General features: G+C 43.2%; 1 protein-coding gene across 1 annotated transcript in view; it reads right to left on the bottom strand.

The window, feature by feature from the left end:
- Positions 1-22,938, bottom strand: part of sort1a (sortilin 1a) — an 85,925-nt gene that overhangs the window by 14,183 nt on the left and 48,804 nt on the right. The window contains exons 14-19 of the mRNA XM_068057294.1: positions 14,629-14,819; positions 11,352-11,541; positions 9,437-9,553; positions 7,469-7,577; positions 4,785-4,897; positions 1,416-1,530 (exon numbers count right to left, since the gene is read on the bottom strand). Of these exons, the coding sequence (XP_067913395.1) occupies positions 1,416-1,530; positions 4,785-4,897; positions 7,469-7,577; positions 9,437-9,553; positions 11,352-11,541; positions 14,629-14,819 (835 nt within the window). The remainder of the gene's footprint in view (positions 1-1,415; positions 1,531-4,784; positions 4,898-7,468; positions 7,578-9,436; positions 9,554-11,351; positions 11,542-14,628; positions 14,820-22,938) is intronic.

The following is a 22,938-nucleotide window of genomic DNA, read 5'->3' as shown; positions in this document are numbered from 1 at the left end:
AGTCCATTATCAAAGATTTTATAGCATAGCACTTGGAGAACAGTGGTAGAATCGGACAGTCAGCATGGATTTACGAAAGGGAAATCATGCTTGATAAATCTACTAGAATTCTTCGAGGATGTAACTAGTAGAGTTGATGAGGGGGGGGGGAGCCAGTGGATGTGGTTTATTTGGACTTTTGGAAGGCTTTCGACAAAGTTCCACATAAGAGGTTAACGTATAAAATTAAAGTGCATGGGATTGGGGGTAGTGTATTGCAATGGATAGAAAATTGGTTGGCAGACAGGAAACAAAGAGTAGGGATAAATGGGTCTTTTTCTGAATGGCAGGCAGTGACTAGTGGGGTACCAAAGGAATCGGTGCTAGGAGCCCAGCTATTCACAATATATATTAATGATTTAGATGAGGGAACTAAATGTAATATCTCCAAATTTGCAGATGACACAAAACTGGGTGGGAGGGCGAGTTGTGAGGAGGATGCAGAGAGGCTTCAGGGTGATTTGGACAAGTTGAGTGAGTGGGCAAATGCATGGCAGATGCAGTATAATGTGGATAATTGTGAGGTTATCCACTTTGGTAGCAAAAACAGGAAGGCAGCTTATCATCGGAACGGCTATAAAGAGAGAGGGGAATATGCAACGAGATCTGGGTGTTCTCGTACACCAGTCGCTGAAGGTAAGCATGCAGGTGCAACAGGTGGTAAAAAAGGCAAATGGTACGCTGGCCTTCATAGAGAGGGGATTCCAGTACAGGAGCAGGGATGTCTTGCTGTAATAATACAGGGCCTTGGTGAGGACACACCTGGAATATTGTGCGCAGTTTTGGTCTCCTTATCTGAGAAAGGATATTCTTGCTAAAGAGCGAGTGCAGTGAAGGTTTACCAGACTGATTCCTGGGATGACGGGACTGGCGAGAGTGGTGAACCTGTGGAATTCACTACCAGAGAAAGCAGTTGAGGTCCAAACATTGTACGTTTTCAAGAAGGAGTATGATATAGCTCTTGGGTTTAAAGGGATCAAAGGATATGGGGCGAAAGCGGGAACAGGTTAACTGAAAGCAAAATACTGCGGATGCTGGAAATCTGAAACAAAAACAAGAAATGCTGGAATCACTCAGCAGGTCTGGCAGCATCTGTGGAAAGAGAAGCAGAGTTAACGTTTTGGGTCAGTGACCTTTCTTCGGAACTGCCGAAGAAGGGTCACTGACCCGAAACGTTAACTCTGCTTCTCTTTCCACAGATGCTGCCAGACCTGCTGAGTGATTCCAGCATTTCTTGTTTTTGTAATAGGTTAACTGGGTTGGATGATCAGCCATGCTCATAATGAATGGCGGAGCAGGCTCAAAGGGCCAAATGGCCTACTCTTGCTCCTATTTTCTATGTTTCTATTTAAAAGGGAAAATTGTACTACGCTTACCTCATCAGAGTCATCGTGATACTCTGGTTTATTGGCAGCCAAGGTGGTGCCCAGTTCATCTGCTGTAGTAGCCTCTGCATGCTGTTGTAGGACTGAGTACCGATGTACCAAGAATCTGAAAGAATAAAAACAATTTTAAGGGATGACAGTTGACAAATTTTATATACAGATATATTCTTCCCTTCATAAATAATCTAACAGTTTCACACAGAAAAAAATGGTTTCCCAGCCACAAATCATAGCAATTTGAGTGTAAACTGCAAGTGGCAAAAATATAACAAAAAATCTTTGTATTACAGTACTTTAATTCACTGTTGAATAAGACCAAAGACATTTTATAAGTATATTAAGGGCAAGAGGATAACCAGGGAAAGAGTAGGGCCCATTAGGGACCAAAGTGGCAATCTGTGTGTGGAGCCTGAGGACAGAGATGAGGTTTTAAATGATTACTTTTTATCTGTGTTCACTATGGAGAAAGACGATGTAGGGGAAGGGGATTGTGATATACTTGAACAAATTAGCACTGAAAGAGAGGAAGGATTAGCTGTTTTAGCAGGCTTAAAAGTGGATAAACCCCCAGGCCCAGATGAGCTGTATCCCAGGGCTGTTATATAAGGCAAGAGAGGAGATAGCAGGGGCTCTGACACAATTTTTCAAATCCTCTCTGGCCACAGGAGAGGTACCAAAGGACTGGAAGACAGTGAATGTGATACCATTATTCAAGAAGGATAGCAGGGATAAACCAGGTAATTACAGGCCAGTGAGTCTAACATCAGTGGTAGGGAAACTATTGGGAAAAATTCTGAGGGACAGGATTAATCCCCACTTGGTGAGGCAGGGATTAATCAAGGATAGTCAGCATGGCTTTGTTGGGGGAGGTCGTGTTTAACTAACTTGATTGAATTTTTCGAGGAGGCAACTAGATGCGTAGATGAGGGTAAAGCAGTTGATGTAGTCTACATGGACTTCAGCAAGGCTTTTGACAAGGTCCCACATGAGAGATTGGTTAAGAAGTTAAGAGCCCATGGGATCCAGGGCAATTTGGCAAATTGGATCCAAAATTGGCTTAGTGGCAGGAGGCAGAGGGTGATGGTCGAGGGTTGTTTTTGTGAGTGAAAGCCTGTGAACAGTGGTGTACCGCAGGGACTGGTGCTGGGACCCTTGCTGTTTGTAGTGTACATTAATGATGTAGACATGAATATAGGAGTTATGATCAGTAAGTTCGCAGATGACGTGAAAATTGGTGGTGTCGTAAATAGAGGAGGAAAGCCTTAAATTATAGGACGATATAGATGGGCTGGTAAGATGGGTGGAGCAGTGGCAAATGGAATTTAATTCTGAGAAGTGTGAGGTGATGCATTTTGGGAGGACTAACAAGGCAAGGGAATACACAATGGATGGTAGGACCCCAGGAAGTACAGAGGGTCAGAGGGATCTTGGTGTAATTGTCCATAGATCACTTAAGGCACAGGTAGATAAGATGGTTAGGAAGGCATATGGGATACTTGTCTTTATCAGCCGAGGCACAGAATATACGGGCAGAGAGGTTATGATGGAGCTGTATAAAACACTTGTTAGGCCACAGCTGGAATACTGTGTACAGTTCTGGTCACCACACGATAGGAAGGATGTGCTTGCACTGGAGAGGGTGCAGAGGAGATTCACCAGGATGTGGCCTGGGCTGGAGCATTTCAGCTATGAAGAGAGACTGGATAGGCTAGGGTTGTTTTCTTTAGACCAGAGAAAGCTGAGGGGGGACCTGATTGAGGTATACAAAATTATGAGGGGCATAGATAGGAAGAAACTTGTTCCCTTAGTGGAAGTGTCAATAACCAGGGGGCATAGATTTAAAGGCAAGGGGCAGGAGGTTTAGAGCGGATTTGAGGAAAAATGTTTTCACCCAGAGGGTGGATGGAATCTGGAGCACACTGCCCGAAGGGGTGGTAGAGGCAGGAACCCTCAACATTTTAGTAGTATTTAGATGAGCACTTGAAACGCCATAGCATACAAGGCTACGGGCCAAGTGTTAGAAAATGGGACTGGAATAGATAGGTGCTTGGCCGACACAGACACAATGGGCCGAAGGGCCTGTTTCTGTGCCATATAACTATGACTCTTGGACAGACCCTTCAACCAATTAGGCCTTTCAGTTACCGACTTGCATTCTCAGATTGTATGTTCTTAATTCAAGATTAGTAGTTCCATTCAAAACTGAGGAAATGATCAAGACTTGGTTTAGCACAGTCCATTTGATGTACACATATAACTCTCAGCTGATTTTATTTAATATTTCATAATTTTGCCAAATTGGAAGAGCTTGAAGCAAAAAAATGTTGCTGCTGTCAAATAAATAAAATGCTGCATTATTTCTTTAATGGCTTGCTAGGCAATTTAAATAATTTTCATAAATCATCAGTACCACATAATCCCAAGAGCACTGCAGAGTTTGAGACAGATGCAACTCAATTGATTTGTGCTTATATTTCTTGTTTGCTGTTTTGTCATGAATTTTGACACCCTCACCCTGCTCCCAGCAAGGGGTTGAAAGGACTGTTTTTGCACTGTTACCTAATTTTTCTGATTTTGCATTTATCTGTTACTTAAATATGTTAGCATTTGTAGCTTAAGATACATACAAATTAATGACGACTGTCAAATTTTGTAAGCAGCCTGCAAGGTTGCATGGTTAGGTCCCAACTGGAGATCTATACTACAACGTTATGAAAGTCGCTATGCGCTAATGCTATAGTTGTATAAATGTACCCTTAAATATTTTTTTTTTAAAGTGCAACAGATAATGTAGGTAGGATGAAACTAAGTGGCTTCATTCCATCAACTCCTCTGGTTAAGAGGAAAAGGCAACCAAGCTGGTCCCTTGTCTCTATAAATTGTTCTAGGTGACTGCACAGCAACTTTCTTGGAAACTGTTCAATCAAAAACACCACCACATCGGGATATCAAACACACAAACCCATAAAATATCATTCTAGGCACAGGCTACTAGTTGTTATTGGTATATGTGCGCCAACAGAAATCCATTCTTGGGATGATTTGCAATAAACAAACAATAATTTTCTGACTTTGCAGAAAATCATGTGCAGCGCATTCCTGAATTTCTTGTAAATGCTCATCAGGCAAGGCTCCTACCAACAGCATGAAGTGGGAAAGTTGCACATCAATTGGATCTGTTTCCAGTTTATTCCTTTAACTAAAACTCCTTGTATTCTCTCCTGCTCCTGTTCTATCAAAATTGGTTATCAACTGGGCTTAATGAACTGAACATTGGAAAATTAAAAGGTTTGCAAATTTAACTAACCATAAATGCCTCAAAAAATATACAATTCTCCAAATTAAATCAAATACACTTACCTTCCACCACACACGTATTTCTTGATAAAAATCACTCCAAAAATTAACAGCATCAGTAATAATGCTATTATTGTGGCAATAATTGGCACAGAGCTGGTTCTGCGTGAATCAGACTGAAACCAAAGGAAATGTTATTTATTTAATTCCAAACATTATTTGAACAGAATAATTTTGAATAGGTACAGTTAATAACAAAGCAAGGACAAAGTGTCAGATCTCTTAGCTGCCTTGATGTTTTCATTAAGATTAGCAATGTCACCAGAGAAATACAACTATCCTACCTTTGTACTAGGTTAATATTTCAGGTCAGAATTCATTCCACAACAGTCTCATTTCAACTTTCAACAGCCTCACCGATATAAACCCCATTTCTCCCCACCAGACAAATTGGCAGATTAGAGTCTCTGAGCTGCAATCTACAGTGCACAAATTGACTGGTCTGACTGTCCACTACCAGATTTTGGTGGACCAATTCAAGCAGTCCTGCCTGTCCCTCTCTGTTGCCACATCTTACACTCCAGAATTATCTTGGAAAGTTAATTCAATCCCAAACGCCTCTTATTTAGGGAAAAAAAACTAACCACCAATGGGCAATAAACACTGGCTTGCCAGCGACACCCACACCGCATAAGCAAATAAAAATAAAAGCTCCACTAGTTTTCTAATGAAAGCAGTTTCACACCAACAAGATCAGACTAGCAGCTCTGCAAAACACTTCTGGCAATGACAGTACCATCACAGTAGTACAATGGAGCAATCATTCCTGTCAACATTTTGACCAAGAATTCATCCTACACTTGCTTTCTAGCTTAACTTAACTTCAGAAATTCTTCACTATATTTATTTCCCTCTATGAATCAAATCAACAAAGGTGGTTCAGAAGGGAAGTGAAAAAAGAAATGAGAAGCAAAAATAGAGAGTATGACTGGTAGCTAACAGAAAAGGGAATCCAAAAGTCTTCTATACGCATCTAAAATAGGAAAAGGCTGGTAAAAAGAGGAATGGGGCCAATTAGGGATGCAGAGGGCATGCTGAGGTACTAAATGAGTACTTTGCATCTGTCTTAACTAAGGATGATGATGCTGCCCAAATCATAGTGAAAGGTGGTAGTTGAGACATTAGTTGGGCTAAAAATTGATAAAGATTTGGTATTAGATCGGCTGACTATACTTAAAGTTGATAAGTCATAAGGATGGAAAGTGCAGAGACACTGGCCATTATTGCCCAAACCTCCTTAGATACACGGGTGGCCTTAGACTGGAGAATTGCAAACGTTACACCCTTGTTCAAGAAAGTGTATAAGCATGACTCCAGCAACTACAGACCAGTCAGCTCAACTTCGGTGGTGAGAAAGCTTTTAGAAATGTTAACTTGAAACAAAATTAATAGTCACTTGGGCAAATGTGGATTAAGGAAAGCCAGCATGGCTTTGATAAAGGTAAATCATGTTTAACTAACTTGCTCGAGTTTTTTGATGAGCTAACAGAGAGGGTTGAGGAGAATAGTACTGTTGATGTGGAGTAAATGGACTTCCAAAAGACATTTGATAAAGTGCCACGTAACAGGCTTGTTGGCAAAGTTACAGCCCATGGAATAAAAAGAGACAGTAGCAGCATAGATATGAAATTGGCTGAGTGACAGGAAACAAAGAGTAGTGGTGAACAGAACTGGAGGAAGGTATACAGTGGGGTTCCCCAGGGATTAGTGTAAGGGCTCCTGCTTTTCCTAATAAATATATAGACTTGGGTGTAAAGGGCACGACTTCAAAATTTGGAAGTATTGTGAGGAGGATAGTGATAAACATCAGGAAGACACAGACAGGTTGGTGGAATGGGCAGACAAGTGGTAGAGGAAATTTAATGCAGAGAAGTGCAAAGTGATGCATTTTGGTAGAAAGAACAAGGAGGCAATATAAATAAATGGTACAATTCTAAAGGGGATGAAGGAGCAGAGGGACCTGGGGGTACGTGTGCACAAATCATTGAATATAGCTGGGCAGGTTGAGAAAGCAGTTAATAATGCATACAGGATCCTGGGCTTTACAAGTTGAGGCACAGAGTACAAATGCAAGGAAGTTATGATAAACCTGTATAAAACACTCATTTGAGTTCAGCTGGGAGTATTGTGTCCAATTCAGGGCATCATATTTCAGGAAGGATGTGAATGCACAGGCAAGAGATTCGTAAGAATGGTTCCAGGAATGAGAATCTCCAGTTACATGGAAAAATAGGACAAACTGGGTCTGTTCTCCTTGAAGAGAAGATCAAAACGAGATTTGAAAGAGATGTTCAAAAGCATAAGACGTCTAGACAGAGTAGATGGAGAGAAACTGTTCCTGTTGGAAGGATCAAGAACCTGAGGGCACTGATTTAAGGTGATTGGCAAAAGAAGCAACAGTGACATGAGGAATTTTTTTGTTTTATGAGAGTGGTTAAATCTGGAATGCACTCTCCAAGAGTGTGGTGGAGGCAGGTTCAATTGTGGATTTCAAAAGAGAATTGGACAATTACGTGAGGAGAAATATTTGCAGGGCTGTGGGGAAAAAAGATGAGGGAGTGGGACTAGATGAGTTGCTCTTTGAGAGCCAGCACGGACACAACGAGCCGAATAAGTCTCCTTCTGTGGTGATTCTATGATTCTAACATTTCCTTTACCTGAAATACAATGATTACTGTTGCACTTACCAGTTCTTCATGTGCGAACAAGTTACTGATGCATTTTGTACTCATGTCTTTCACTGAGCGATCGACTTGTATCCCTCCGTGACACTTGTCTCCTGGAATTTTTCGGTATCTAAGAAATGAGGAGATGGTAACAAATTGTTTAATGTATCAACCATACCAAATTAAGAAACTTCAAATTTAATATGATCTAGGAAGAGTTTCTATTTTAAAAGTATATGAATGGAACGCCAACACAACACCAACAGTCAAACTTTTGAGTTCAGAATAATTTTTTTCTCTTGTAAAACAGAAGTAAATGCCATTGTGGAAACACTACAGGCTGGATTTTAAAGCCTCTCCAATACCGGGAGCGGGGGGTGGGGGGAGGAATGTTTTCCAGCGCAGTTGTGGCCGGGGGGGTGGGGGGGGCGGTGGTCAAACTCCTCGGATTGGTTGGAGGGGGTGATGGCAAGGGGTACAGGAGAAAGGGTCAGAACTTTGTGGGGGATGGGAGGATTGTGCTGAAATAAAGTTTAATGCCATGGGCGGGGGGTGAAAGAGGGCATGGGAAGACTTTTAAATTCACTTTTTGCAATGTACACGATCTGGCCCTTTAAAAATTTAATGTTTCATTTGGGGTGTCAAGCCCTTTAAAAATGGCACTGGCACCTGCGCATTGGCGCCAGATGCCTTTGCCAGCTTGCCCAACCCCTCCACATCATCACTGCATATTTGAGGAATTTAGAAGTCAAACCACTCAACAAGGAGCTCATGGTTGGTTTTGAAGCTCTCAAACATAATGGAGTACTGAGAGAGAGAAAGAGTCAATGACCTTTCATCAGAACTGGAAAGAACAAAAGGGGAGGGTCATTTAATCTCTTTTGTCTTCCACAGACCTTCCCCTTTTGTTCTTTTTCCCACCCTCTCCACTTCCTCTAGCTTAAAACCTGAAAAGTTAACTGTTACTCTCTCCACAGATGCTGCCTAATCTGCTCAGTATTTCCAGCAATTTTCTGTTTTTATTTCAGATTTCCACCATTCACAGTATTTTACTTTTGTGTTGAATAGTGCAAATATTCCTCAGGTTTCCAGTTTTTTAAAAAAAGGTGACCACTGCTGTAAACTGCTCTTCAAACATTCATTTCTGTTTTATGCAAATACCATATAAACAAATCCCCAACAAAATCTAACATTTCCAAATCAGGAGAATATATTTAGGTGGCTAGTACACAGTCAAAGAACCAGAACCCTTTGGGCTTGGATTCTTTCATACCTCCTGTCATAGGTGCTCACATCAAAACTTGTGCAGCAAGGCTGGGTTCTGCGGGAAGTGTTGAATTTGTAGCTAACCATACAGATCACAATTTGGGGACTGGAATTTGTCCGCCACCTGATGGATAGGATAATCTAATCCCTGTAGCTAAATTGACTCAGCTCTCCAGATACCCTTCTTACAGTAGGTCCTGAACAACTTGCCCAAATCTTTCCTGGGACACCAAGTACAATAATAATTAATGTACTTCCTAGCCCTCTCTATTCATTTTGGATGCTTCCAGTTAGGGGCTCAGCCCAAAAATTCCAAATGCTCAACAAGCACAGTTAGTATCTATGGACAAATATATCGTGCCATATACAGAGATCACCAGGAATTGCTCACTCAAGCCCTTAAAACAACATGTAGCAGCAACAATGCCATCAACCCAGAAAGAAACCTGTTAACCTGTAAAGAATCCCGGTTGAAAATCCTGCAGGACCATTACCTCTCTCCTCAATCTACTCCCAAATCTTAATCTAATCAATGTCTAGGACTACCACAAGAAAGGAAATGATTGCAACTCACATCAACTGCAGTTTTAATTTGCATTTACTCTTAAATCTGAAGATTTGTATTACACAAATTACACAGAATGCCAGTTCATGTTAAGAGGCACTGACAGCCTTGGAGCCAAAACTCCCTTCAAAGAGTGTTAATTGAAACACATTTGTTACCCATTTGTCTTCAATATTTCTTTTCTTCCTTGTAAGCAGAACTCCAGATCATGGCCCTGCAGATCAGCCTGTTCTACACATTCCGAACTATTTTCTTTTCGATAGTATCCAAAATCACTGAAGGGAAAAAATATGATTTATAAACAACGCCATTCCCAGCCAATTTAACAAACTAAAAATGCCACCTTAACAAAACAGTTGAGAACTCAGTTCCCACTTGCAAAAAGCAAATAATTGACTTTTCCTTCCAAAATTTATGCAGAATGAAACCAACTTTACAATTAAGACTTAATTCAGTAAGGCATGTTATTAAAAGCAAATTCACAGTAAACTTATTAAAGCATCTGATTAGAAACAATACATTCTAATACAATTTTCCACATTGCCGGGTGGATGCCAGTACTACAGCCAGGATATTGTCAGGGCCTATACCCTTTTCTGTAACCACTGCCTTCAGCCATTTCTTGATATCACGTGGAGTGAATCGAACTGGCCGAAGACTGGAATCTCTGATGTTGGGGACGTCAGGAGGAGGCTGAGATTGATCATCACTCGGCACTTCTGGCAGAAGATGGTTGCAAATGCTTCAGCCTTGTCTTTTGCACTGACGTGCTGGGCTCCACTATCTACACTAATTAACTGAATTAAGTTTGTTACGGCCAGCTGAAGAGGGGGTCTCAGGCTCCCCTCACATCCTTCGTCTTATTTATTCCTTTTAAACAGTGATTGTGCTTACCACTTCTGCAAGTGTTTTACCTTTTTACCTACAGTGGTCGTGAAAGAACCAGACAGGTTTTCTTGAGTTTAAACAAGAAAGAGGCAAGTTTATTATACTGAACACTCCAACCCAGATTTAAAAATACTAAAAAAAGATGTGACACATTCACATGAGAATCACACACACATACACACAAATATATTAGAGGAAAAAGTACATTTGGTGGTTGAATTAAAGTCCAGAATAAATGTAACTTAAATACACAGTCTGTGAAGTGGATGATCCGGCAGTCCTCAGCTGAAGCTGTATTCCTGAAGTCTGTGCTGGTCAAAGTGCACTTTGTGGTTGGTCTGCTTTGCTCAGGATTTCCTTGAAGGCAGAATTGTAGTTGGCTCTCTTCCCCTGGTCGCTGGTTGTAGCAGCTTGTAGACTTGGAGGGTCCACAGTTGCAGATGGTTTTCAACTTTGATGTTTTCTGGGAGGGGGAGAGGGGAGCATGCAGCTTTCTCTGCTGCTGCAGTCTCAGTTACTCCTGGTCTTCTGTGAGTGTAACAAAACTTGTTTTTTCCAGAAGTGGACAGTCACATGGTTCTCAATCCCTTTTGTTTTTAATGAGATACAAGGTTCAGAGCTGGTTCCACATGTTCCAGGATGCCAATATTTACACTCGGAGGGGTTTGCTCTTTCAAAGTCAATGTGTTATGATGGCCTTGACTGCTGTGTGAATGAACCAATCCTAGGTAATTCAATTACTCAGAGCACAACATTGTTCTTGGTCCAGGGCTGCTTAGACTTCGGTTTGCAGTTGGGCCTTTGAATGTGCAAAAGTGTTTCAGATGCAAATTGCAGTGGCCATCTTAGCTGCCCGCTTTTTGTAAAAGTTACTGTCGGAATTTTTTCCATTAAAAGTCTAATGAAAGTTTCCAACCGATGAAATTAATATTTCTTATTTGGCATATGGTGTTTTCTTGACAAGTTGGGATTTTAAACACAATGACAGGTTAGGAGCTCTAATAGGAGATGATAACGTTTATGGTCATGCAGAGTGAAACTAAGACCTGGCAGACAGACTTTTCCTGTTCTGTATTTCTCCATCCAGACAAATAGTTTGGCAAGCCTATACATTTTAAACTAAGTAAAGAAAGTTGCATTAGCAGATTTTCATCATGAACCATTGGATAAATAGCAATGGCTTACCACAAATAATCATCCAGAGTACACAGACAGACATTGGGCTGTTTATTCACGATGTAGTCATGCCCATTTCGGCAGAGGGAAGATTTTCTCAACCGCCGAAATTTTTCTTTGTAACCCAACATACAGCCATCATTAGGATCATTAACATTACTTGAATGTGCAAGCCACTGGATATAATCATCATCAGCACCTGGGGAAACAAGGATTAAGCTTTTTAAGTGCACAATGCATTGATTTATCTACATAAATCACAAAACAGCAAGTAGATTTTTAAAAATTACATTCATTTTCTCACCTTGAATAATTACAGAATGGAAGCCCTATAATTAAAAGCTCATGCAGCTTCAAGTGCTGGATTACATGCAGCACTCTCATCCAAGTCAGGTGGTCATGAGTTCAAGTTCTACTGTAGAACTCAAGCACATAATCTAGCCTAGCACTTTATGCTGGACAGGTGGAATGCTGCATTGTCTGAAGTGTCATTTCTCAATGCCCCATCTGCCTGTTCAGCAGACAAAAAAAGTTCCTTGGCATTATTGAAGAACAAGTGAGCTATTACATTAATATAAAAGCAAAATACTGCAGATGCTGGAAATCTGAAATAAAAACAAGAAATGCTGGAACCACTCAGCAGGTCTGGCAGCATCTGTGGAAAGAGAAGCAGAGTTAACGCTTCGGGTCAGTGACCCTTCTTCGGAACTGACAAATATTAAAAATGTCACAGGTTATAAGCAAGTGAGGTGGAGGTGGGGCAAGAGATAACAAAGGAGAAGGTGCAGATTGGACAAGGCCACATAGCTGACCAAAAGGTCATGGAGCAAAGGCAAACAATATGTTAGTGTGTTGAAAGACAAAGCATTAGTACAGAATAGGTGTTAACGGACTGAATATTGAACAGCAGCAAGTGCAAACCTGAAAAAAAACAGTGGGTAAGCAAACTGAACAAACTAAGATGAAATGAAATAAATGCAAAAAAAAATAGTAAAAAATGTAAAGAAAAAAGAGAAAAAACAACTAAAAATCAAAGTAAAATGGGGGGCTGTCATGCTCTGAAATTATTGAACTCAATGTTCAGTCCGGCAGGCTGTAGTGTGCCTAATCGGTAGATGAGATGCTGTTCCTCGAGCTTGCGTTGATGTTCACTGGAACACTGCAGCAATCCCAGGACAGAGATGTGAGCACGAGAGCAGGGGGGAGTGTTGAAATGGCAAGCAACCAGAAGCTCAGGGTCCTGCTTGCGGACCGAGCGGAGGTGTTCCGCAAAACGGTCACCCAGTCCGCACTTGGTCTCCCCAATGTAGAGGAGACTACATTGTGAGCAGCGAATACAATATACTACATTGAAAGTAGTACAAGTAAATCGCTGCTTCACCTGAAAGGAATGTTTGGGGCCTGGGATAGTGAGGAGAGAGGAGGTAAATGGACAGGTATTACACCTCCTGCGAATGCAGGGGAAGGTGCCATGGGATGGGGACGAAGTGGTGGAGGTGATGGAGGAGTGAACCAGGGTGTCGCGGAGGGAACAATCCCTTCGGAAAGCTGACAGGGGAAGGGAGGGGAAGATGCGTTTGGTAGTGGCATCACGCTGGAGGTGGCGGAAATGGCGGAGGATGATCCTTTGGATATATAGGCTGATGGGGTGGAAAGTGAGGAAAAGGGGAACCCTGTCACGGTTCTGGGAGGGAGGGGAAGGGTTGAGGGCAGAGGTACGGGAAATGGGCCGGACACGGTTGAGGGCCCTGTCAACAACAGTGGGGGCGGAAGCTATTACATTATCTTGGATAGCATTTATCCTTCAATGAACACCCCAAAGCAAATTAACTAGTCATTTATCTTATTGTGAAACCTCACTATGTGCAAAAGGTCTGCCGCATTTGCCTTCAAAACACAATCCATTGGCTGTGAAGTGTTTTGCGGAGTTCATGAGATGAGCCATATAAATGCAAATTTGTTCTTTCAATTCAAAGTAACTTCTGCTTGGGCTCTTTCATACCACTTGACATGAGACAACATTCATGCACCTGCTCCCATAGTTCCAGTTAGTTGTATTAAAATCATTTAACAGGAAAAAAGTCAACTTAAAGACATACTCAGATTTCAAAATTAATTGTACACTTACATGCAGTAAATGCACATATTTCAATTATTAGGGTCTTTGTTTATAACAACTTGCACTTAGTGATTTTGAAGTTAAAACAATCACAAGGCACTTTGCAAACAAACGTAGAGGAAACAAATACCAGGCTGGGAATAGAGACATTAAGAGTGATGACAAAAGGCTTGATCCAAGAAGGTTTTGGAAATAAGGTGGTGCGGTAGAAGGATTATCCTGGCTTTTAGCTGAGGATAGCAGGGAACGATGCACTATAGTCGAGCCAGCTTTAGCAATTAGTTGCCGGGTAGGCTCGAGTTTGCAAAATTCTAACTGAGCACAAAAATGAAGGTTGTATCAGAGAATGACAGTAATGAAAGACAGGGATCGATTTACTTGGGACAAGGCAACAGTTTAAGCAGATGGACAGAGATAGACTGCCAAAGAGGGAATCGAGAGCTGGAGTGCGAGTTTAAGAAAGTGATCGGTAAAGGTTAATTCTGTAGCTGGGTGGCAACAGAGGATGCAAATTAGAGTTGGAGGGTGTAGGTTGGAAAAGGGGTATAAGTGGTCACAAATAGGTTGATCAGGACTGTGGGTGTAAAGACGTGCAAGAAATGGTGAGTTTGAGGGGTGGCCAGAGAGATCGAACGAGGGGGAGTTTAGTAAGGGCACAATTGAGAGGAATGCTGTGTTACCAGAGAGACGGGACGGGAAGGAAAGAAGGAAAGAAAGAAAGAAAAGGGTTGGGTGGATAAAAAGCTGGTTACTGACATTCTATAGCTTTTACAGGTTATATTATAGGTTCATTATAACATTCTCTTAACATAAACATTGCTAGGATCCAAGACCAGTATCAACATTTGACAGTGGTTCAACTAACGTTTTTCTCCAATGACATGCAATCATAGCACACCAAACACCATAACCAGAAATGTATTACAATCAATTCAATCCCAGCAAGGAATCACAGATGCAGCAAGCTGCAAATTAAAAATGTCAAAGATTTGAAAACAGTGAAGGCTTTAAAATACATAAGCAAATCAGTCTACACAGCAATAATAAACAAACTTGAAAGCAGTTTGAGCACAAATTGACTGTGTAAACAATGAAATTAAATCAAATTCAATAAAACTATGGCTTAATTATATTTACGGATTCTCAACTCATTAAAACTGAACTCACAATCTCTTGTGAGGAGTTCCTCAAAGTCGATGGTGACAGAAACCCAGTGTTGCGTTATTATGAGATCCACATATCCCCAGATACTGACGTTCATCGATTTAGCACCTGGTTCCGATGCAAGGCCAGTAAATACAATGGGCTTGTCGATGAATTGATATGAATACCAGCACTGGCCCTCATCAATAGAAAACCTAAAAATCAAATCAAATTACTGAAACATGCAAATTTCAAAAGATTGTTTTCTATATTTTATCAAAAATGAATCAAAGTCAAGTCCATCCCCATATTTAGAGTTTGCCAAATTCCCACTTTTCTCATGCTATCTGCACAATTTAGTCAATAATGTTCATAGCAATATGAGCTAAAGCGTGGCTACCCGACCCGAACCATACTAAACCAGACATGTGCTGGGTTTGGGTCGGGTCTCTCTTCCGAGTTCAGCATTCGGGCTGGGGTCAGGTCGGGCTGGATGTGGACGCTGCTGCCTTGCTCTGGGAAATAATCTTCAATTGAACATTCAGGTCAAGGTGGGAAACGTGCAGTCCGGACTCCACACTCTGCAGTGAGCGCCTCTATGATGTCATCGTGCTCATGCTGTGGATTCCATGCATCCAAAAGTGATTCGGCACTACAGTGCACTATGGATGTTCATGTGAGAAAGTTTGGGAGCAGGTCGGGGGGGTGGAGGCCATGCTGTTTGTTCCTGGCGACGAGATCAAGCTCAGATTCCCAACTCCATCTGCATGATTCTGCAGAAATAGCCTGCTGTTGGAACGGATGAACAGGATCACAACATTTGGACAAGGTACAGCACAATAACCTGTTTGACATCATTAACTTTATTACGGCAGTCGGGTCGGGCGCGGAAAAAAATTAAAGGAGTCGGATCTGGTTCAGGATGGACGTGATCAGGTCGGGTCCGGGTCGGGTTTCAATTTTACACCCAAGCAGGCCCTCAATATGAATGGAAACCAAATAAGATCAATTTAAGATTTTCAGAATTGCAAGGGGAGCTTGACAAAAGCTGATTTAGGCAAGTTGTTCACTATTGCAAGGAGTTCAAATATCAGGAGAGTAAAAAAAAAGTTAGCAGTAATGAGAAGTCGGGCAAAAATTTTCATCTAGGAGCTTAAGTTGTTGCAAAATAAATCTAGAGAAAGGACTTAGGGATAAACTGAGAAAGCAGCTATCTGGGGTTAATCTATCATGATGGGTTTGCAGCATCAAAGCATTGTTTCATTCATCTCATATCAACTACTGTTGTGAATATAATCTTGTTATACAATGTGCAGATCCCAGAAAGCATGATTAGAGGTAAAAGGCAAGATTTTCCTTTAGTTGTTGTCCAATTGTTTGCTGGGCTGATGCTGGAAATCAGGCAAGTTCTGCTAGACCAGAAATAGAACAAGTTTGTGCTCTAACTCACTTTCTGATCGAATCAACATTTTCAGAAGCGCGACCTCAGAAGACAGGAAGGGGAATAGCAGATTTTCATTTTAATACTGATTTTAGGCATGTCAGACATATACACCTGTTTCTGCAGTTCCAGCATACAGGATGCCCATTAAGATCAATTGTAAACAGTTTCCAACGTAAACTATCAGGGGGTCAAGGAGGAAATATAAGTATAACGTATCTTTTTTCTATTTCTTGATATTTTTTTTATTTGCCCACCTAAGTGATTTATAAGTCTCTTTCTCTCCAACACCAATGGTTTTTCCATCAGACATGTCAGGCAGCAGAAGCTACAAAGCCAGGTTAAGCTAGAGACATGCTTTTTTTTTTTATATTCGTTCATGGGATGTGGGTATTTATTGCCCATCGCTAATTGCCCTAGAGAAGGTGATGGTGAGCCGCCGCCTTCAACTATTGCAGTCCTTGGAGTGTAGGTACACCCACAGTGCTGTTAGGAAAGGAGCTTCAGTGTCAGTGAAAGAACGGCAATATAGTTCCAAGTCAGAATGGTGTGTGGCTTGGAGGGGAACTTGCAGGTGGTGGTCTTCCCATGCATCTGCTGCCCTCGTCCTTCTAGGTGGTAGAGGTCGCGGGTTTAGAAGGTGCTGTCGAGGGAGCTTTGAAAGTTGCTGCAGTGCATCTGGTAGACGGTACACACTGCTACCACTGTGCGTCGGTGGTGAAGGGAATGAATGTTGAAGGTGGTGGATGGGGTGCCAGTCAGGCAGGCTGCTTTGTCCTGGATTGTGTCGAGCATCTTGAGTGTTGTTGGAGCTGCGCCCATCCAGGCAAATGGAGAGTATTTCATTACACTCCTAACTTGTGGTTTGTAGATGGTGGACAGACATTGGGGAGACAGGTGAGTTACTTGCTGCAGAATTTCCAGCCTCTGACCTGCTCTTGTAGCCACAGTATTTATGTGGCTGGACCCGTTCAGTTTCTGGTCAATGGTAATCCCCAGGATGTTGACAGTGGGGGATTCAGCAATGGCAATGCCATTGAACATTATAGGGAAATGGTTAGATTCTCTGTTTGATATCATCATTGCCCGCCACTGGTCTGGCACAAATATTACTTGCCACTTATTAGCCCAAGCCTGGATATTGTCCAGGTCTTGCTGCATCTGGACACGGGCTGCTTCAGTATCGGAGTTGTCGCGAATGGTGCTGAACATTGTGCATCATCAGCGAACATCCCCACTTCTGACCATATGATTGAAGGATAGTCATTGATAAAACATAGAAAAATAGGAGGAGTATGCCATTTGGCCCTTCGAGCCTGTTCCGCCATTCAATACAATCACAGCTGATCATCCAAACTCAGTACCCTGTTCCCGCTTTCTCCCCGTATCCCTTGATCCCTTTAGCCCTAAGAACTATATCTAACTCTTTTTTGAATATATTTAATGATTTGGCCTCAACTGCTTTCCCTGGTGTAAATTCCACAGGTTCACCACTCTCTGGGTGAAGAAATCCCTCCTCATCTCAGTCCTAAATGGCTTACCCCTTATCCTGAGACTGCGACCCTGGTCATGGACTCCCCCGCCATCGGGAACATCCTTCCTGCATCTAGTCTATCCAGTCCTGTTAGAATTTTGGAGGTTTCTATGAGATCCCCTCTCATTCTTCTAAACTCTAGCGAATACAAGCCTAATCGACCCAATCTCTCTTCATACGTCAGTCCTGCCATCCCAGGAATCAGTCTGGTAAACCTTCGCTGCACTCCCTCCATAACAAGAACATCCTTCCTCAGATAAGGAGACAAAAACTGCACCCAATACTCCATACGTGGTCACAGCAAGGCCTTGTATAATTGCAGCAAGACATCCTTGCTCTTGTACTCAAGTCCTCTCGCTATGAAAGCCAATATACTTAACTGCCTGCTGCACCTGCATGCTTACTTTCAGTGACTAGTGCACAAGGAAACCCAGGTCTTACTGCACCTCCCCCTTTTTGTTGCTGAAGATGGTTGGACTTAGGACACTAACCTGAGAAACTCCTGCTGTGATGTCCTGGCACTGAAATGGTTGACCAACAACCAAAACCATCTTCCTTTGTGCTAGGTATGACTCCAACCAGTGGAAAGTTTCCCCCCCCCCAATTCCCACTGACTCCAGTTTTGCTAGGGCTCCTTGACGTCATACTCGGTCAAATGCTTTATTGATGTCAAGGGCAGTCACTCTCACCTCACCTCTGGAGTTCAGCTCTTTTGTCCATGTTTGGACCAAGGCTGTAGCGAGGGCAGGAGTTGAGCGGCCCTGTTGGAACCCAAACCCAGTATCAGTGAGTAGGTTATTGCTGAGCAAGTGCCACTTGATTGCGCTGTCAATGACTCCTTCCATACAGCTGAGCGGTCAATTTCACTGACAGAACGAGGTGCGGAGCGAACTTACAGCTGAGCGGTCAATTTCAGTAAGTTACAAGTTAATCCCCTTTTGTTTCGGAGGACCAGGGGACTGCTGGGTAAGGGAAAACTATTTATTTGTGTCCCTGCTGACTGCATCTGCGGGAAGTGCACCCAACTCCAGCTCCTCGCAGACCGCGTTAGGGAACTGGAGCTGGATGAACTTCGGATCATTCGGGAGGTGGAGGGGATTATTGACAGGAGTTATAGGGAGGCAGTCACACCTCAGGTAAAAGAAGTAGGTAGATGGGTTACCGTCAGGGGAAGGAAAGGGAACCAGCAGGCAAGTGCAGGGATCCCCTGTGGCCGTTTCCCTCAACAACAGGTATACCGTTTTGGATACTGTTGAGGGGGACGACTTACCAGGGGTAAGCAATGGGGTGCAGGTCTCTGGCACAGAGTCTGTCCCTGTTGCTCAGAAGGGAAAGGGGAAGAGGAGCAGAGCATTAGTCATTGGGGACTCCATAGTTAGGGGAACAGATAGGAGGTTCTGTGGGAACGAGAGAGACTCACGGTTGGTGTGTTGCCTCCCAGGTGCCAGGGTACGTGATGTCTCTGATCGTGTTTTTGGGATCCTTAAGGGGGAGGGGGAGCACCCCCAAGTCGTGGTCCACATAGGCACCAACGACATAGGTAGGAAGAGAGATGGGGATTTAAGGCAGAAATTCAGGGAGCTAGGGTGGAAGCTTAGAGCGAGAACAACCAGAGTTGTTATCTCTGGGTTGTTGCCCGTGCCACGTGCTAGCGAAGAGAGGAATAGGGAGAGAGAGGAGTTGAACACGTGGCTGCAGGGATGGTGTAGGAGGGAGGGTTTTGGTTTCCTGGATAATTGGGGCTCTTTCTGGGGTAGGTGGGACCTCTACAAACAGGATGGTCTTCACCTGAACCAGAGGGGTACCAATATCCTGGGGGGGAGATTTGTTAGTGCTCTTCGGGGGGGTTTAAACTAAATCAGCAGGGGAATGGGAACCTAAATTGTAGTTCCAGTGTACAGGCTGTTGAGAATAGTGAGGTAGGGGATAAGGTTACAGGGACGCAAGAGGGCACTGGCAAGCAAGAACTTGGTTTAAAGTGTGTCTACTTCAACGCCAGGAGCATCCGGAATAAGGTGGGTGAGCTTGCAGCATGGGTTGGTACCTGGGATCCTGATGTTGTGGCCATTTCAGAGACATGGGTAGAGCAGGGGCAGGAATGGATGTTGCAGGTTCCGGGATTTAGATGTTTCAGTAAGAACAGAGAAGAGGGTAAAAGAGGGGGGGGTGTGGCATTGTTAATCAAGGAAAGTATTACAGCGGCAGAAAGGACGTTTGAGGACTACTGAGGTAGTATGGGCCGAGGTTAGAAACAGGAGAGGAGAGGTCACCCTGTTGGGAGTTTTCTATAGACCTCCGAATAGTTCCAGAGATGTAGAGGAAAGGATAGCGAAGATGATTCTCGACAGGAGCGAGAGTAACAGGGTAGTGGTTATGGGGGACTTTAACTTTCCAAATATTGACTGGAAATACTATAGTTCGAGTACTTTAGATGGGTCTGTTTTTGTCCAGTGTGTGCAGGAGGGTTTTCTGACACAGTATGTGGACAGGCCAACCAGGGGCGATGCCACATTGGATTTAGTACTGGGTAATGAACCCGGCCAGGTGTTCGATTTAGATGTAGGTGAGCACTTTGGCGATAGTGATCACAATTCGGTTAGGTTTACCTTAGCGATGGGCAGGGACAGGTATATACCGCAGGGCAAGGATTATAGCTGGGGGAAAGGAAATTATGACGCGATTAGGCAAGATTTAGGATGTGTAGGATGGGGAAGGAAACTGCAGGGGATGGGCACAAACGAAATGTGGAGCTTATTCAAGGAGCAGCTAATGCGTGTCATTGATAAGTATGTACCTGTCAGGCAGGGAGGAAGTTGTCGAGCGAGGGAGCCGTGGTTTACTCAAGAAGTTGAAGCGCTTGTCAAGAGGAAGAAGGCGGCTTATGTTAGGATGAGACGTGAAGGCTCAGTTAGGGCGCTTGAGAGTTACAAGCTAGCCAGGAAGGATCTAAAGGGAGGGCTAGGAAGAGCAAGGAGAGGACACGAGAAGTCATTGGCGGATAGGATCAAAGAAAACCCTAAGGCTTTCTATAGGTATATCAGGAATAAAAGAATGATAAGAGTTAGAACAGGGCCAATCAAGGATAGTAGTGGGAAGTTGTGTGTGGAATCAGAGGAGACAGGGGAAGCGTTAAATGAATATTTTTCGTCAGTATTTACAGTAGAGAAAGAAAATGTTGTCGAGGAGATTAGTGAGATACAGCCTACTAGGCTAGATGGGATTGAGATTCACAAGGAGGAGGTGTTAGCAATTTTGGAAAGAGTGAAAATAGATAAGTCCCCTGGGCCAGATGGGATTTATCCTAGGATTCTCTGGGAAGCCAGGGAGGAGATTGCAGAGCCGTTGTTGTTGATCTTTATGTCGTCATTGTCGACAGGAGTAGTGCCGGAGGACTGGAGGATAGCAAATGTTGTCCCCCTTGTTCAAGAAGGGGAGTAGAGACAGCCCTGGTAATTATAGACCTGTGAGCCTTACTTCGGTTGTGGGTAAAATGTTGGAAAGGGTTATAAGAGATAGGATTTATAATCATCTTGAAAAGAATAAGTTCATTTGCGATAGTCAGCACGGTTTTGTGAAAGGTAGGTCGTGCCTCACAAACCTTATTGAGTTTTTCGAGAAGGTGACCAAACAGGTGGATGAGGGGAAAGCCATGGATGTGGTGTATATGGATTTCAGTAAGGCGTTTGATAAGGTTCCCCACGGTAGGCTATTGCAGAAAATACGGAAGTATGGGGTTGAAGGTGATTTAGAGCTTTGGATCAGAAATTGGCTAGCTGAAAGAAGACAGAGGGTGGTGGTTGATGGCAAATGTTCATCCTGGAGTTTAGTTACTAGTGGTGTACCGCAAGGTTCTGTTTTGGGGCCACTGCTGTTTGTCATTTTTATAAACGACCTGGATGAGGGTGTAGAAGGGTGGGTTAGTAAATTTGCAGATGACACGAAGGTCGGTGGAGTTGTGGATAGTGTCGAAGGGTGTTGTAGGGTACAGAGGGACATAGATAGGCTGCAGAGCTGGGCTGAGAGATGGCAAATGGAGTTTAATGCGGAGAAGTGTGAGGTGATTCACTTTGGAAGGAGTAACAGCAATGCAGAGTACTGGGCTAATGGGAAGATTCTTGGTAATGTAGATGAGCAGAGAGATCTTGGTGTCCAGGTACATAAATCCCTGAAAGTTGCTACCCAGGTTAATAGGGCTGTTAAGAAGGCATATGGTGTGTTAGCTTTTATTAGTAGGGGGATCGAGTTTCGGAGCCACGAGGTCATGATGCAGCTGTACAAAACTATGGTGAGGCCGCACCTTGAGTATTGCGTGCAGTTCTGGTCACCGCATTATAGGAAGGATGTGGAAGCTTTGGAAAGGGTGCAGAGGAGATTTACTAGGATGTTGCCTGGTATGGAAGGAAGGTCTTACGAGGAAAGGCTGAGGGACTTGGGGTTGTTTTCGTTAGAGAGAAGGAGGAGGAGAGGTGACTTAATAGAGACATACAAGATAATCAGAGGGTTAGATAGGGTGGATAGTGAGAGTCTTTTTCCTCGGATGATGATGGCAAACATGAGGGGACATAGCTTTAAGTTGAGGGGTGAAAGATATAGGACAGATGTCAGAGGTAGTTTCTTTACGCAGAGAGTAGTAGGGGCGTGGAACGCCCTGCCTGCAACAGTAGTAGACTCGCCAACTTTAAGGGCATTTAAGTGGTCATTGGATAGACATATGGATGAAAATGGAATAGTGTAGGTCAGATGGTCGGCGCAACATCGAGGGCCGAAGGGCCTGTACTGCGCTGTAGTGTTCTAATTCTAATTACTTTGCTGATGATTGAAAGTAGATTGCTTGGGCGATAGTTGGCCGGGTTAGATTTGTCCTTTGTGTACAGGACATACTTGGGCAATTTTCCACATTGCTGGGTAGATGCCAGTGTTGTAGCTGTACTGGAACAGCTTGGCTAGGGGCGTGGCTAGTTTTGGAGCACAAGTCTTCCGTACAATTACCGGAATGTTGTCACGACCCATAGCCTCTGCAGTATCCAGGTGCCTTCAACCACTTCTTGATATCATGTGGAGTGAAATCACACTGACTGAAGACTGGCATGTGATGCTGGGGACCTCAGGAAGAGGCAGAGGTGGATCATCCACTCTGCACTTCTGGCTGAATAGGGATGCAAATGCTTCAGCCTCTGCACCCACCTGCCAGGACAGAAATCTACACACAGAAGTGACATATTGCTTTATCAGAAATACTGGTAGAGGTTTTTGTTCCCAAAAAAGTGTGCCAGCAAACCTGCAATAAGATACTGAATGCATGGATAACTTTACTGTTCTCCAAAAGCATCCCAACCACACTTCACCATGCTTTCAGAAG

This window comes from Heterodontus francisci, chromosome 25 (assembly GCF_036365525.1).
Source record: "Heterodontus francisci isolate sHetFra1 chromosome 25, sHetFra1.hap1, whole genome shotgun sequence".
In the NCBI taxonomy this organism is placed as follows: domain Eukaryota; kingdom Metazoa; phylum Chordata; class Chondrichthyes; order Heterodontiformes; family Heterodontidae; genus Heterodontus; species Heterodontus francisci.
Note: the sequence above shows the minus strand (reverse complement) of the source record. Positions and strands in the feature narration are given on the sequence as shown.